Consider the following 18,216-nt stretch of genomic DNA (forward strand, 5'->3'; position numbering starts at 1 on the left):
TTATAATATAAAAATATATACATACCAGCTTGATCAAAAAGTTTCCGGAAGAGACCACCAAGTGATGCTCTGAGTCAGCTGATTTGAGTTCTTTTTTTTGCTTGCCACATCTATCATTTCCATCAAATTTTATCGCCATAGCTTGACAATTGTAAAAATTATGTCGTCTTGAATACATCTACCTCTGCGCGTGTTTTCGATTTTTTAGTTTTAAAAATGGAGTTGAATTTGCAACAACGAGTTTGCAACAACGAATACCATCCAACAGCCATCGAATTCACCCGATATGACTCCCTGCGATTTTTTTCGATCGAGTCAAAAAACGTGCGGGGAACGCGTTTTAACAGCCGAAAGGAGGTAATGGAAAAATCGAAGACGGCTCTGATGGCTATACCAATAATAGAATTCCAGAAATGTTTCGAGAGCTGGATCAAGCGCTGACATAAGTGCGTTGCAGTCGCTGGAGAGTACTTTGAAGGGGACAATATCACTTTTGATGAATAAACTTGTATTTTGAATTTTCTGAATGAATTCCGGAAACTTTTTGATCAAGCTAGTATGCATAGAATATTGCACGAGCGACTAGGTAATTTTTTAATTCGGCAATAAGGTGTGTTAGTAAACCTTCAATTTTGGATTAACACTTAAATTTGGGTGTTTGCCATCAAAATTCAGTGTTGATCGTCAACATTGATGTCAGTTGAGATTTGAGCATTATTGTTAAGTGTCAGTTGAGTGTTATCATGAATATTCGATATTGCTTTAATGTATTATAGATATTTAATATTGAATGTCGTTTGAGTATTGATCATAAATGTTGGGTGTCAGTTGGTTGGTGGATCACCAAATCCAGTGAATATCCTATAAGCGCAAAATATTTTTAGAATGTTATATGATTATTATTAAAAAATTAAAATAAGTTATTGTAATATTTCGAAAATATCATATAATATTTTTTAATATTATGAGATTATTCTATAGAGATTATATGTCCACTTATATAATATCTTAAGTATTACATCTTAATATCCCTGAAATATTATTAAAATATTTATAAATATTAATTATTCTTAATTTAGTGCAATTTGAATTCACAATCCAGTAATGAAAAAGTTCTTATCAGTTTATGCTGTATCTTATATTATGTACTAAAAAAACGTTTTCGCATGATTTTAAGTACATATCCAGTTCTATAATTGCGCGCCAAAATTATTTTCAGTCTTTAAACGTACACTCATATTAAACAGTTGTAACAGTTTTACTAATTAAAGTAAATTTTGTTATAATATTATACTTTTTAATGTTTGTACAATATTACAGTAACATTAAATAATGTGTAATAATCATGCAATATTATTAGAAGTGCACATGTAATCATTAATATTTCAAGAATATTACTTAATATTATATAATTTTTGTACAATATTCTTAAAATGTTACATTTGTATGATATTTTAATATGTCTAAAACAGTACTTAATATCAAATAATATTATGCGCTTATAGGATAGTTTAGTGTATACACCATATCCTTATAAGCATATAATATTATTTAATATTAAATAATTAGGTCAGGGAAAAAGTTTCTTCGTATTTAAAAAAAATTTTTTGTAAAAGTTTTTCATTTGTTGCAAAATTTTCGTTACAATTATGTCATTCGTTAGAGCAAAGTTTCAGCTTTAAGAACTTGTTTTTTAAATTATAGTATGATTTTTATCGGAGTTATGAGCAATTAAAGTTAGAATGTTCCTTTACTTAACTCGCGAATAATTCAATAACAAAAAATCGTAGGAATATTTTTAAAAAATGATTTTGTAGGAAAAGCTTTAAGCTTTCACGATAAGTCAAAAATCTTTGTAAATTTTTTTGGACACGTGAGAGACCCTTAAAATGAAAAGAAAATTTTTTATCTTTTTCAGCTCGTAGTTTTTTAAATGTAAAAATTACCAAACTCACAGAAACTCAAAAAATATAGTAACCTTTCGAAAGTAGAGATTTCAAGCTTTAAAATCTTTTTTTTTTTAATTTAAATTTCATTCATTTTTGACGAAGATATTGTATATACAATTTTGAATTAAAAAATATGAAAAAATTTTTTCCCCGACTCAATATTTTAGGCATATTCTTAGAATATTAAATATAACATTCTGAGAATATTTTACTGAAATTATATAATATTAAATAATATTCTTGAAATAATGGAATTAATGGAAGGTTATATATCCATTCCTGATAATATGATATTATTATTAAAAGTAAAATTATTTTACGTTACTGTAATATTGTATAAACATTAAAGAGAATTATAACAACATTTACTTTAATTTATAAAACTGCTACATCTGTTCAGTATAAATATACGTTTAAAGATTGAAAATGATTTTGATGCGCAGTTGTAGAACTGGATATGTACTTAAAATCACGTCGAAACGTTTTTTTCTTTTAGCAACAAAATGCAACATAGACTGGACTTTTTGTTACTGGATTGTGAATTCAAATTGCACTAAATTAAAAATAATTATAGTATATTAGTATTTATAAATATTTTAATATTTTAGAGATATTAAGATATAATATCTAGAGATCTCTATTATCTAAGTAAACATATAATTTCTATAGAATACTCTCATAATATTAAAAAAATATATGATATTATTGAAATATTGTAACATTATTTTAATTTTTTTTAAATAATGTCCATATAACGTTCTAGGAATATTTTGCGCTTATAGGAACTATACACCAAATTTGATGGTCACACGCGATTTACTCTCAATTTGTATATGACACTTCCCTGCTTAAAAAATTCGATAAAAAACGGTAGAAATTTATATAAATCTTATAGAAATTCTATATAATTTTTATCAAAATCTATCGTATCCATTAGACATTAAAATCACGACAGATGGAAAAGTTATAAATTTCTATCGTTTTATATCTTATATTAAACGATAGATTACCTATCTGAATACAGGCTTCTCTATATGCTCCTATCACATTTTCTGATTTTATATCAAATAAACGATAGAATGTTTATCGAATCTATATAATTTAATCCAAAAATGTTCCTATATATCTGAATAAGATGTTATAGAAAAATTATCGTATCCTATCGTTGGCAATATAATATGATATTCTTCAGATCATTGAACAATTATTTCGCAGATTTCAGCATATATAACAAAGTTGTACAAAGTTAATCTATCGTTTTATATCTTATTTAAACGATAGAATAAGTAACTATACACAAGCTTCTTTGTCACATTATTTGATTTAATACAAAATAAGTCACAGAATGATTTAAGCGAATCTATACAATTTAATCCAAAAATGTCCCTATATGTTTAAATAGATAGATGTTATAAAAAAATTATTCCACCATTGTAATATAATTAATTATTCATTTAAATCATTGAGTAAAATTAATTATTTAGTAATCTAAATGTCACATTATGTTATCAACTATAGAATACGATAATTTTTCCAATAAAATAGATTTTTTTTTAAATAACATATAGGGACATTCTGAATTAAATTATATAGTTTCTTCTTTCTAAAAACGGTATAAACATTATATCGTTTTTATTATGTTACTTAAATATCGTTTTTAAAATTCGTAAATTTCAGATTACTTACCTGTTATATTTGATAAATTTTCTGTATGAATTTGTCTATTGTTTTCGTCATATAGAGAGAGAGAGAGCTTCGATACTCGTACCATTTTGAATCTATTTCTATCTGGTCATGTTTTATTAAAATTAATGATATGTTATCGTTTATGAATCGTAAATTTCAGATAACTCGTCTAAAGTACGTGACATACTTTCTTTATTTTTGTATCGTTTTTATTATATTATACAACTTAAATCGATTTTAATCAATTATTTTAATCGTGTATGTTATCAAAATTAATAATATTCTGTCATATCTTTAATCGTAAATTTCAGATTCTGAAATTTAAGATTAAATTTCAGATTCTAAAATTTACAAAGCAAAAACACAAAAGAATATTATTAATTTTACATGAGAACATGGTCAAATAGAAATTGATTGAAAACGATATCTGAGCTGATGAAAATGATACAGAAGTATAGAAACTTTATCAAATATTTTAGATAAGTAATCTACAATTCAAAGACATTTAATTCAAGAAATTTACAATTCAAAAACGTGATATTAATATTATTAATTATTAATTATTTAATTATTTTCATAATCGCGTGACCAGATAGAAATTGTTTAAAAATGATAATTAAGCTATATGATGAAAATGATAGAGAAATATAGAAAATTTATATCAAGCAAGTAATCTAAAATTTGAGATTAAAAACAATACTTAAGATATATGATAAACATGATACAATGTTTATAAAAATCTATGTAACTTACCATAATTCAGAAATGTCTCTATAACTATCACATGCTAAAGTATCCAGACAAGCGATTATAGCTCAGCGTTAGAGTGCTAGACTATCATTCCGTAGGTCTCAGATTCGAATTCCATCGATTCCGATATGCGTTTTCAAAAATTGTAAATTTCCGATGCATATATATATATATATATGTAATTGTAATTAATAAATTGCATGTGAAAATATAAATGAATTCTACAAAAGAATAATAAAAAATAATAACTGTATTTTAATTATTATAAAAAGCTTTTTTTTAAAATAATAAAATTTACGATTAAAACGATACAATACTATTAATTATGATAAAAAATACCAGATAGAAATTGATTAAAAACGATATCTAAGCTGTGTGACAAAAACGATAGAGAAATATAGAAAATTTATCAAATATATCAGGTAAATAATTACGAAAAAAATTGAAATTTACGAACCAAAAACATGATAGGATATTATTGATTTTGATAACACTAAATAGAAATTGACTAAATAGAAATTGATTAAATACGATATATAAGCTGTATGACAAAAAGGATAGAGAAATATAGAAAATCTATCAGATATTTCAGATAAGTAATCTGAAATTTATGTACCAAAAACACGATTCAATCAGATAGAGTTTTTTCCTATCTGATTCTATCGGACTTTTTAAGCAGAGTTAGGCAACTCACGGTTAATTCTTAACCGAGATTCAACTTATTCATTGTCTTTTTTCAATTTTAGTTGGAAAGAGATGAGAAATAAATTGAATCTCGCTTAAACAACCGTCGGTATAATGCCTCTAGATTGGCCTAAACTATTAGAGGCAAGCCCTATTATGACATAGGCGTCTAATATGAGATAGCGTTTCTGTTAAATTAATGAACGCTATCTATTGGTTCCATCATGAATTTATTGCTCTTGGATTGAAAACTAGTAGAAAATTTATTATTAAATTATACCTGTAGTCATTGTAAAACAAGATTTTAGAATTTGGATATCTTCAAGTTTCATTAAAATGAGCCTTTAAATCTTGTTTATTATTTAATAAATAAATATTTGGCAATAAATTCTTCATGTAGTGATAGAGTAAGGTCATACTAATAGAAAAATACAAGATATGTTGAATTGTTTAATTAGAGAAGTTAGATTTGATGATCGTAAAATCATAAGTGGAAATCGTAATATGAGATACCCAGGATATTCTAATATGAAATAACCCATACTCTTATGTTATAGTGAAAATCGTTGCTAAAGTATAACAATATTATTGTACAATAATAAAAAAAAAATAATCGAAATGAACGTCGAGTGCCTATTTCTGCGATGCTTGATTCCAACTACCTGAAGACGAGTTCTGGGTACAATCTATCGCATGTTCACTTTTCGCGCACGCTGACTATGTTTGTTTGTATTTTAGAAACATTAAATAAAGTTTTTTAATTGTAATATTGTTATACTTTGCGTTTTACTATCGATTTCTCGGGGCATCTCATAAGAGCACAATTTTTTGACTTTGTGATTCATTCACTTTTTACATTTCTTCAATTTTCAAAAAAATGGAATTTGAATTAAATTTTATATAACGTTATCTTAAAACTTATTAAATTCCCTTTAAAATGACCTATTATTTTTTTAAATTCTATAGACTTCTAGCATTTACCCAAAATGAACTTGGTAATCTCATAATAGGGAGTCTTTTCTCTATTGCTGTGGTGGCAGCAACATGATGACAATTGATCATGATAAAAAATTTGTACTAAGCACCTATTTCTTTTCTTATACCAAGAAAGGTTTTATTATCTGGGAAGAAATAAATTTTAAAAAATAAATTAATAACCAAGCTCTAGCGAATTAAATCAAATTTTAAAATTGCCTATAAAAGCTGATACTGGATAGATTTGTGTATATAAATTTATTTAAATGTTACAACTATATACGTTTCGATCACCATTTGAATCATTTTCATTATCATATGTTTAATTAAGATACATTACAAAGTGTAATCGTTAAGCAAATATATTTTAACTATATATGAAACATCTTTCTGACAAACTTATCTATTGAGATATGTCACAGTTATACATCCATTAACATTCAGTGTTCTTAGATCATCGAAGCAGCAGTTCCCGTACGATTGTAGAGGTAAAGCATTGTTGGATGAAGTACAAAATTGAATAGGTAACTGCTTAGAAAAATCAGGAAATTAACTCTTAAATGAAAGAGCTGCGAAAGTGTTTTTTTTTTTCAATTTAATTTTGTCATGTGTATTTCAGAATATGATACAGATCAACAATGTTATTTTAACAATAAAACAGAATTAATTAATTTTATAAAATAAAGCTATTTATTTTGATGGTTTTCTTTGGGCGTTAACGTTCAATTGGGTGTCAACCTTCAGTTGACGGTCCGAAATCACATCCAAATTTGAGCGTTCTTTTTGAGTATTCAACGCTCAAAATTGAGAATTTTTTTCATAAGAGTTAATACAATGATTGGTAGTAAATGCGGTAATGACATTAACATTGATAAAGAAACATTAATTTTAGAATTTCGCGCACTCTGTTGCACTGAAAAGCTATCGTCTACTGCACATTCGCAATTATATTTGAATACAAGTTAGAAAAGGATAAAGATGCCATTTGAAACTCTCTCTCGGATCATTCTTAACAAAAACAGCAGCATCGCGCTATATTGTTCCAATAGTTATTTCAGTGGCTCAACTTCACTAATAAGACTTAGAACTATTGACTCATTGTAGAATCAACATAATACAATATATGCCAACGTTTAACTAATAAATTGTATTATCAAGATCGTTTTAATTGATTTATTTATGTAATTAATCTTCTCTAGTTATATAACCTATAACATAAATACATAACTTACTCTTCTTAATGAAACAAAAAAAAAGGATTATTCAAATTTTTGTATGATGAGGAACGCGCCCCCGCGCGCGCGTATGTTGTTTCTACATCATTCTCTTCTTTTGTGATCTATTCCTATTTATCTTTCTTCTTCGTTTCTTATTTTATTTTAACTTTTTCTGACCAACATAAGTTATATTCCAGGACCATCGTTGATAGATGGAATGTCAATATGCAGTTTGGACGGTTTCTGAGAAGAGCGATCTTGATGGATGAGAAAACCTGTGCTGTCTGCTTGAGGGAGCATATTGAGCACAATTGGAACATTCTTCGGCTCGCTAGGGATTTTCTTTAGGCTTCCATCTGTGATATAACCAGTACCAGATTAGACAAAGACAATAATGAGTAATATGTGAAACTAATAGCAAATTCGGCAGATTGCACTAATGTGCACTGAATGCGAACTTTTTAAGCGCCACGCATTCAGCTTGTGCGTATTATATTTTAAAACATAAGCGGGGAACATAGACTCTTACATAATGCATAACACATAAGACATAAGAAATTCAACCAATTAGAGTTCTTTATTTCATGGAAAGGAAGGAAACGAAGGACTTTGATTGGTATATTTTCATATGCATTACGTGTTATGTGTTATGAAAGAGTGCTCTCTGCTATATACTATTGGAAGTAATATGAGTTTACAATCCCTGTATACTTGACTGAAGCCGAAAAGATTGACAAGGATGGAGATAGAAAGCCGAAAAAATTAACAAGGGTGGAGATAGAATGTGCCTAGTCAGTAATGCGCATAATCCAGACCGACACACACGAGATGGGGAAGTGAAATGTAATCTTTTTTCACTGTTTTTCTTCAACTTTTTAAGCCTATATTCCTTTCAATAGTATATGTTTTAAGCTGTATCAATGCATTAAGATCGTATTCGACAAATAAAAACTGTATAGTATATATCTACTCATTATAGTGCTAAATTTATATTTGGACTAACCGAATGAACGAGTTCAAGAAATGTTGCACTGATCAAACTTTTCTGACAGTGCAATTCAACATAGCACCAAAGTGGTTCTACTCGCATATTGTTAGAGCAGCATTAGAGCAGAGTCAGTGTATGTGTGCCGAATTCGCCATAAATATTAGAATTAAGTCTCGTCTACAATCAAGTTGGCTAAAGTTTATCGGATGTCGTTAGTCGTAAAAGATGGGACCTGACCAATCCAAACGCCCAACAATCGACATCGACAGCCGTCACGAAAAATGAAGGGTATGCACATGCATACAACATACAACATCTCCCGACTGATTGTAGACCAGGATATCGATTATGTAAAGTTTCACCAAGGAATGAATACACAAAAAATGAACAAATTTACGTGAATGTAATGAATAAGCGACTTAAGTAATTGTTACAAAATGTGAAATAGTTCACGGGAAATTTTTCGGCAAGTAACGAAATGCCTAAAATGTGAAATTCTAATTTTCTAATTTTTTAATTATAATTTTTTAATTCTAATTTTTTAGTAAATTGATACAAATTAGCTTGTTTTTCGATCTTTTGGTCTGTTTTCTGTTCCTGCATTAGACTGCACTAGAACTCTCTCGCTTTTACAAATATCAAACATATTTGAATATCTATTTGAAATATATATTTGAAATGGATATTGCGTAGTTTCGCGTAAATGGTACGAACGAAAAGAAAGAGCATGCAGTTAACATGCGAAAACTTCGCATATTAAAAAAACGTTGTATGATGTTAAATTAAATATATGAGTAAAAGATAAAAATATGAAGTGCATAAAAATCACATGAAAATTTAAAAATGAGAATTATAATAAAAAAATAGAGATTTATGAAACAGATTAAAAAATAACCTTTTTCCATTCAGATAAAGGTTTATCCGACCCTAATCCAGAACAATTTAGAATTTGTATTATGTTCTCCCATACATTTTTCTACGAGTTTTGAATACATATTTTTTTACTATTATACATACAATCAAGATCAAGAGCAATGAAATAACATGTTTTTACCATTTTCATATGGCTCTGAGAATTTTGCGACAATCTTCCTCGCACAATATCCAAATTTTTTGATATTATGTCTAACAGTATTTTTTTTGTTTTTGAGTTATATTCATTGTTATTCTCGATTATATGTATAAGGAACAATAAATAATGAGCACAATGTGATTTCCTATCAAAATACGTATGCATGTACATACGCCCGTGAACACTTGTCAAATTTTCTTGTTAAATTTAACTTGTTAAATTTAAGAGAAACGATGTAAATTCACCTTCTCACTTTCTTATAACTTCCTTACATCTGATTTCACTTTCTCATAATTTTCTTACATAATCATTAAGTCTGATATCATTTGAAAGTGAAACTTTTCACGTGAGATTGATACATACGAAAAGTGAAAAAATTTCATGAAAGTTTACATAATCGATATCCAGACCTTAGCAATAAGCTGGAATATGCGTGGGATTCATTCAAATTAAGTCCCTGGCACTCAATAGGTTTTCAATAATTTCATGTGAACTCTTTATTGTCCGAAATCCACGCTAGTAATAACTTTGTTCGCTTCCATTAGTGAAGTGGAGTTATGCCCATGATATAAAGACAAGGGTATACTACAGTGGTAACATCGACATGTAGTACTGGGCGGAGCATTAGTATCGAAACCATCTTAACAGATCTAGAAAGATAGAATGATATTTGGGTAGTAGCGACCAATAGAATAATAGTAGAGAGGTTCAACCAATAGGACAATAGTAGAAAGAGAGTTCCCAAACATTTCTTATCTTTCTTTTTCTAGGTCCGCAAGACGAAAGATATTTGTCAAAGACATTTGTTTCATACTATATATATATGTCGATGAATGGTAATCCATTGCGCAGATACAGAAAACAAAGGGGATAAATCATGATGGAAGGAATTGACATTCCATCATGGAGTAAACACATGACCGTCAACGGAGGCGTTATGAGGCACTAAGTAGGTACGCTTCAGCGTAGGGCGCAAAATTTTAATAGGCAGCGCTATTCCTGTAAATATAAAGCTTTACCTTACTTGATATTTTAAATAAATTAGCTAAAAGTGGTTTTCTGGAAATATCTTCAAATTTAGCAATAGCGTTACAGATTTTATTAACTGTGTTAATGTTTATGGCAACTACAGAGGCATTTTTTTCAAAATTAAAAATAATAAAGAATTATTTGAAAAATACAATGACGTGGACGCGGTCATGTAATTTAGCTATGATTCAATTGAAAAAGAATTGGCGAACAGTTTTGATTACATAGTCTTGATTATATAACAATTGAAGACATAATCAGAATATTTTATAATAAAAAACTAAAGCTAAAAAATATAATATAGTATGTTGCATTAAGCGTCAAATATATTATTACAAAAGAAAATATGAAATTTATTGTATTCCTGTGTTATGCAAATTGGTGGAAATTCCTTTAGTTGTTAATTCATTGTCATTGGCGGGGGATTGATACTTCAGAGACTTAGCAATCCTTATGGGGTGCAAAAGCAAATTCCAGCGTAGGGCACTAAAGGCGATCATAACGGCTGCCTCCGATCGTCACAAGTTACGTTAGCCTCAAATGATTTCGATTAATTCCATGATATAAAGGCTGTGGTCAAAATCTCGCTACAAATGTTTTGAAGCGTTTGATGGACCAATTAGAAGAAAGAATTTTACAAACTGATCAATTAAAAAACGCTTCAAAGCGTTTGCAACATTGCGTTGACCATACTCAAAGACAAGGGTATGTTTGTGCGCAGGATGTAATCACGTGACAGACGACCAATTAAAATTGTTATCAAGTTACATCATCGTTTCGTGGTAAATTCGGATGTGTTATTTATTAGTATACTTACAGTGTTCCTTGCAAAACACTTTAACAAATACAAAAGATATTAAACACAAAAGAAATATTAAAAAATAATATAAATACAAAAAAATTATAATATAAAAAGAAATACTAAAAATAAAAATATATAAATATATTTCAGATATTTATTTAACCCTCAAGTACCATGGTTGGTCTGTAAGAAAAGAGAAAAACGCTATATCTGTATCTATACGCTCTATGCTATATCGGTTTGATTAATAAAATATAGACTTATAAAATTGCTGTTTTTATTCCAGTTTTTTTTTTAATCAATATCTCAGGGACCAACTTCAGTAAAAGTATCGTTATATTATTTAGTTAATTAGTTTTTAAGAAACCAAGGAACAGCATTTATTATCTTATACTGTTTACATTAATAATACCATTAAATATAATTACGGGAAGAAGCAATTTTTTGCATACACACATCTCGATAATACTAAATTCCTCATTGCTAACTGACTTAAATATAGAGTGAATCTGGCAAATACGCCGCATTGGGATTTACGCCGCAAAAGTCAGAAAAAATAGAAGGAATAGGGGTAATTTTCCCGCAACTACTCTGTTACATGCTTTTAATTTTTAAAACTACTCTGCTACATGTTATATTAGTATTGTGATTTTAGTTTCTTACTGTTAATATTAATGAAATTATTGTGAGTTGAATCGATTTATGACTGTGTTAAGTAACGCCATCATAAATTATAATCTATATAAAATGATTACTGTAGGACGTGCAAAAGATTTAATAGTTATTTTATGATACATGAGTGTACAGGAATAGTAAAGCATGTCGTACCTATAACAAAATTTAATTTAATTTAATTTAATTTAATATAATTCCATTTAATTTAATTTATTGCAAAGCTATATGAAAAAGATTACATGTTAACAAAGTAATAGACATAAAATATGATACAATAGGTTATAGTTAACATAAACATAAATACAATAGACAGTAGTAGCTTACAAATGGTTAGGCGTCAGCAAAATTGCTGTTACAAAGCCTATCAGTAACAAAATCGAAATAAGACAACAATGTAATAAAAGGTAAATCAATAGCTAAAATCATACACACACACACACACACACACACACATATACATATGCAACACATCAATCAGTCTCATTTAAATACTGTGAGTGACGCGATGAAACGCGAGGCAGCGGAACGAAAGGAGGACAGAGAGGGAGAGGTTTTTATTGAATCAGGAAGGAAATTAAAATATTTGACAAAGGTGTAGGAACAAAGCGACACGGAATATAGTGAAATTAGTGGATCGATATATAGAGAAGGATATGTAATTTTGGTATCTAGTGACAAGAGAGTCAAAAGAGGAATGATATTCAAAGTTTAACTAAAGGAAATGTCGCAGACATAAAGGAGTATTGGAGGAAGGAGAGAAAATACAAGACAACACAGGTGAAGAATAAAACGTTGCCAAATTTTAAACCAGATCTCTGCTAATACGGAGATATATGGTCGTATTTACGGATGCATTAGAAGAAGCGGAGACAAGAATTTTAGATACGCTATATACGATTTAGCAGATGTTGGAACGTGGTTAAGAACGGAACGTAGACAACATCAGCGTAATCAACTAGAGAAATAACAAGTAATTAAGAAGTCAGGAGTTTTTGAAAACAGGAAAGAATGTAGCGAAGGGGATAAAGAAGACGTAAACGAGCATAAGCAACCCGACACTTGAGAGTTACGTGTGACTCGAATGACCATGAAGACTGATTGTCTTTGCTGATTGTTGGTTCCTCAACATGGATACCAAGAATCTTAATAGAGGAGGAGCGAGAAATTGGAATAGAATTAAGAGAATGTTGAAGGACTGAATACGGGATAACAATGTTGAGGAACCAACAATCAGCAAAGATGATTTAGAAGGATTTATATGCAGGGCATTATTAGTGGACCATTCGGCAATAGATTTTAAGTTTGTATCTGCTTTCAAAGCAGAACAAATTGCTAAAACATCAAATGAATGAAAGGATTTGAGAAGAATTACGTCATTTGCATACATGAAGAGCTCAGAGGAAACATTAGACAAATCAGAAACAAACATATTAAAGAGTAAGAGTTTGAGAATGGTTTTCTGAGAAACACCAAAGAGAATGGCACGAATGGAGGAGAAAAGAGGAAAAGGATTATATATGAGGACTTGCTGAGTGATTTGTAAGGAATGAGCAGATTAAGCAGAATGAGAAAGACCGCATAACTTGAGTTTGACTAAAAGTAGGTCATGACTGACGGTATCGAAAGCCTTTGTAAAGTCCAGCGCAACGATGAAAGTAAGGCGACTATTGATAAAATTAAGAAGTACGACGTCAGATATGTAAAGCAATTCCATCGTCGTGCTGTGAAATCGATGAAAACCCGACTGATAGGAGGGAAGGATATTAAAATTTAAAATAAAGGCATTAAGTTGTGATAAGCAGATACACTCAAGCAGCTTTGAGAAAAAAGAGGGAAGCGAGATAGGGCGAAAAGATGAAGAAGAAGAGAAGTTATTAGTTTTAAGCAGGGGAAGAACAATTGAATGTTTCCAGGAGGAGGGAAAGGTACTGTGAGAAAGAGAGAAATTTAACATATAGAAAAGGAGATCAAGATTGACCGAATATGTCAACATTGAAATCGTCCAGGCACACGATCACGATTATACATGCCGCAAAGAATAGGCATAACTCTATAAAATGCAAGTCAGAAAGTGATGCATCAGGAGGGCGATATACGTAGACGACCGCCACCCGACCGCGAGCAAGATGGAGAGACACAGCAACAATAGTGAGAGTACCCACCGATGGACGCCCAAGCCGATCGGAGAGAATTGGACAGACTCATCGATATATAGCGCGACATCGCCCCCACGGCGGCCCGTGGATCTGTCCGAGTGAACGAGTACGTAGTTATCAATGTCGACGGATCCAAAGTTGATCGAATTCCGCAACCAAGTCTCTCCAATGGCCAGAACATCCAAACGGTGGAAGGCGATAACGTCTCTAATCAACGCAACATGCGGAACGAGCGACCTAATGTGCACAAAACGTAGACAAATCTGCTATTACGAGAGACACCCATCCCCGAATCCGAAAATTGAGACGGATACAAGCAGCGGGGACAAGAGGGAGCGGATGGGAGTGAAGCGGACTTGAGGATGGAGAGAACTGAATCCGGGGAAGTGTAACGAAGGCGTATTATCCTTGACGTGAAAATATGTGATCACCTAGTGTATTCCTATGAGAATGTATCCAAACACTCCCAACATGCGCCGCCGCCAGTCGATGAGCCTCAGTAAAAGTGCGCTACTCAGACGCTGTAGCCCATTCGCAAATAGAGACCCTACCGGCCAGGAACCGCAGACATCAGATGCATTCAGTCCATTCCTCAGACATCCCCGAGACGTACCCCATCGAACTTCATCATCCTAGCATTAAATGTCTCTAGAATGGGCTTGAGACGATCTAGAAGACTAAGTCCTGATTCAATACGAGCAATTGTGCAAAGAGGAGATAGATTTAGTTAGAGTAGACCAGGAGGACTTAACTGCAGAAAGAGCCGATGAGATATCAAAAGACATCTGAAAGGAATGACATTGCATTCCGTCATTTTCATCAGAAGTGAAATAAAAGGCGGCGAGACGCAATTAGACAAGGAGGCAGCAGCAGCTCCAAGCAGAAGCAACGACAGCCCATCCTCAATTGTAATAACAGGAACTCAATAATTGAAAGGACGCAAACTATTGTCAGCGCCACAGAAAGCGCAAGGGCATTTATGCGAAATAAAGCGTTTACATTTGGTACACGTCAACTGACTCATGCTAAAGTACACGAAATTAGATACAGTATAAGAGAATGTGTTTACGCGTAGGATTGCACAACAAAGACACGCAGCAAATTAATTATACAAAATAATTATCTATATCTATGTCTGTCCTTTAAACAAAGGCAGAAACGAATGACGAACAAACAATAATGATATAACGACTAGATTTGAATATAAAATTATGACGTGCCTATAGAAATTATTACACAATGATAAAATATTATAAGAATGTAATGAAAATTATACAACTAACGCAGTACAAACGTACTAATAAAATAACGAAACGCAGAAATATCGCGTCACTCATTTACAGAAATACATTCTGCTCGCCGACCAGCATTCGCGAGAACGTTAAAAGTAAAAAATTAGAAGATAAAAACTGAAGTGTTGCAATAATCACCAAAGATCATAATAAAATGAAAAATGTGCAGCGAGCTAATAAGTAAAAGCACTTTTCACAAGAAAGAACGTAGAAATTGAGCAAGAAGGCAAAATTAGAGCGGAGCGGCGAGCAAAGATGTTAACAACACAAAGTATCACACAAGACTCAAGATACAAGTTTGCTCTTATATTCTTCGTTGTCTTATTATTATCTGTATTATTATCCTACCTGTTTGGGATATATGGCATTTTTAACAGGCAGGATTTATGTTCAAAGCATACAAAGTGCACAGATTGAATTCAGTGCACTAAATAAACGCATTACATGAAATATACATCGCCAACAATGCTTTAAGTGTCGTTTGAAATAAATACCTCATGTTATAACACTTGTAATATATCTAGGAAGATTGTAATTATTATTTATTACTTTATATATTACGTATTTATCATTCTTATTCCTTAATAAAACTTTATAAACGAATTTTATAAGTTATTGTGTCATTTTACATCTTATTTATATGCATTATTTGTAAATTTTTTATGAGCCATACATATCCTCCTCCCTCCTCCTATGAATAGCCATATATCCCACCTCTATAGGATATACGACAAAAATACAAGGATTTAAAAAAGTTCATGTTTTAATACGAAATATAAATATTTCAAATTTCTAATATTTTTTTCATAATAGTGGACAGTACAAAGTTTTTATTGATATAATTCGTTTATTTTAAACATAGTAAATAATACTTAATAAATTAAGTTTTTGATAGGTGCAGCGTATATATCGGAGTTATACTTTCTTAGAATATTACCTTTGTTAACGGAGATATTTCGATTTGCATAGACTTCACGTCATTTAATGCAAACTGCTTCATCTTTTGGAAATGAAAATTTCATCAGAAGATTTTTCGTTTTCCAATAATTTATATAGCCTTTTACTGTACATTTCACTTTAATATGTGATCTGCACAAAATACACTTTATAAACATACATGCTCGCAGCCATGATTTGCGACTATGGCTGTGTTTGTTTTATCGCTAACAATGTTTTAAGTGTCGTTCGATTCTTGGTTTGAAATAAATTATGGGAAAAATATATTTTGAAAAAATGATACATTTTTCACAACCTAGAAAGCTAGCTAAAAAATATTCATTAAATACATTTTTGAAATTTATTTCTTATTTGATATTTTAATCTTTAAGCACTAGATAAAATAACAATACTTTTATTGAGATTGGTCTCTGAGACATTGATTTTAAAAAAAACTGGAATAAAAACTTTATAAATCTATCTATAATTATAACGTACAACAGTATGTACAGCAAGCAGTATTAAGACCGCATGCATACTGTTGTACGCTGTAATTATTATCATTTTCGTTGGTAATAACACAGCAATACATCATCACGTTATCATGGACAATTTATATATGTAAGCTTTTGAGAAGAGACCCAATAATCTTATATGATGGCAAATTATAATTGTTAACTAATACGTTGTAATAAGATGGGATTCATTCCTGAAATGACATCATGGACAGGTTTAAGACAAGATCCTATAATTTCTTGCAATCATATCAAGGTTTTCGGATTGCACACGTTGTTGCTTCAGGATTAAGGTTTTTAATATTATAAGCGCTAAACTTTTCTGGAATTTTTTAGTATGTCATTGTAATTGTTTTAATGTAGATTGTATTTGTAACATTGAAAATGATAGAAGGCCGAAATATCTATATTTTGGTTAATTAAATATAAGTTTAGTAATTTATAACAATAGCGAAGAATATCTTGTGTTCTGAGCCTTTAACTGATTATTTTAATCGAGCATTGAATTACTTTTTTTTTTATTCAAATAAAGATATTATTGCAATTAGATTGATAGATGCCTTAAATTGTGAAACTAGAGTCTTGTCAGTTCCAATAAAAATTGATGTGAAAAACACTCGTTACATAATAATATTATATGCAGATTAAATAAATTCATTCTTTGACAGATTATATTTAATGTATCCATAATTTGAAAAGAATGATTAAGTGCTCGAATGCATAATTTCCAGATATTCTAACAAATAAAACAATTTCTTTCATTATTACATGATGGTTAAGAAAAGCGTAACAAATTCTTATATTACATACTTGCATCGAAAATTTGTTTATTATTTTTAATATTTGTTTTGTGTTTAATATTTTTTGTATTTATTAAAGTGTATTGCAAGAATTTATCACGAAACGATGACGTACTTGATAACAATTCTAATTGGTCACTCGATTGTCACGTGATTACATTGTGCATAGGCATATTCTTGTCTTTATATCATGCATTATACACAACTCACTGCATGAAACCGAGTGCCAGGAGTCTAGTTCAAACTAAGTGTTAACAATTAGTACAATTAATAGTTACAAAGTTCAGAAGTTTTCGAGTAAGAAAATTAATAATATGTAATACTAAAGTCAATTTTTTTTTATATCCTCTGTATTAGGTCCTTCTATTAAATATTAATAATAAATGAATTCGACAAAATCTATATGCGCGTTCATATGTTGTGTGTAATAATATAAAATTTTAAATCTTGTAGATAACTTTGTTAAAATCTAAAAATAATTAAATTCGGTTATTATAAGGAAATACAAATTCTTTGATTCTGAATTCTAGAGATAAGTGTAAACGAACAATGCATTTACAACATTATAAATTGCTACTGTATTATAACGTAGAAACAATATCGAATGTATATAAAAAAATTATCTTAGATTAAACAAATACATTAATTGTTAAGTATATCTATTAATTGTAACACAGATAGGTATTCGCG

General features: G+C 30.1%; 1 protein-coding gene and 1 long non-coding RNA gene across 5 annotated transcripts in view; one reads left to right on the forward strand and one right to left on the reverse strand.

Annotated features, from left to right (window-relative positions):
• Positions 1–6,287: 6,287 nt before the first annotated feature.
• LOC105148530 (G protein-activated inward rectifier potassium channel 3) overlaps positions 6,288–18,216 on the reverse strand; it is a 155,793-nt gene continuing 143,864 nt past the window's right edge. For all 4 annotated transcript variants that reach the window (XM_087407921.1, XM_087407913.1, XM_087407932.1 and 1 more), the window contains one exon: positions 6,288–7,617. In XM_087407921.1, the coding sequence (XP_087264047.1) occupies positions 7,448–7,617 (170 nt within the window). In that variant the 3' untranslated portion in view covers positions 6,288–7,447. The remainder of the gene's footprint in view (positions 7,618–18,216) is intronic.
• On the forward strand, positions 12,796–13,386 carry LOC147910821 (uncharacterized). The gene is made up of 2 exons (XR_015545752.1): positions 12,796–12,944; positions 13,079–13,386. It is a non-coding gene; the product is annotated as an uncharacterized LOC147910821 (long non-coding RNA).

This window comes from Acromyrmex echinatior, chromosome 1, assembly GCF_024713525.1.
Source record: "Acromyrmex echinatior isolate Ae372 chromosome 1, ASM2471352v2, whole genome shotgun sequence".
Classification (NCBI taxonomy): Eukaryota; Metazoa; Arthropoda; class Insecta; order Hymenoptera; family Formicidae; genus Acromyrmex; species Acromyrmex echinatior.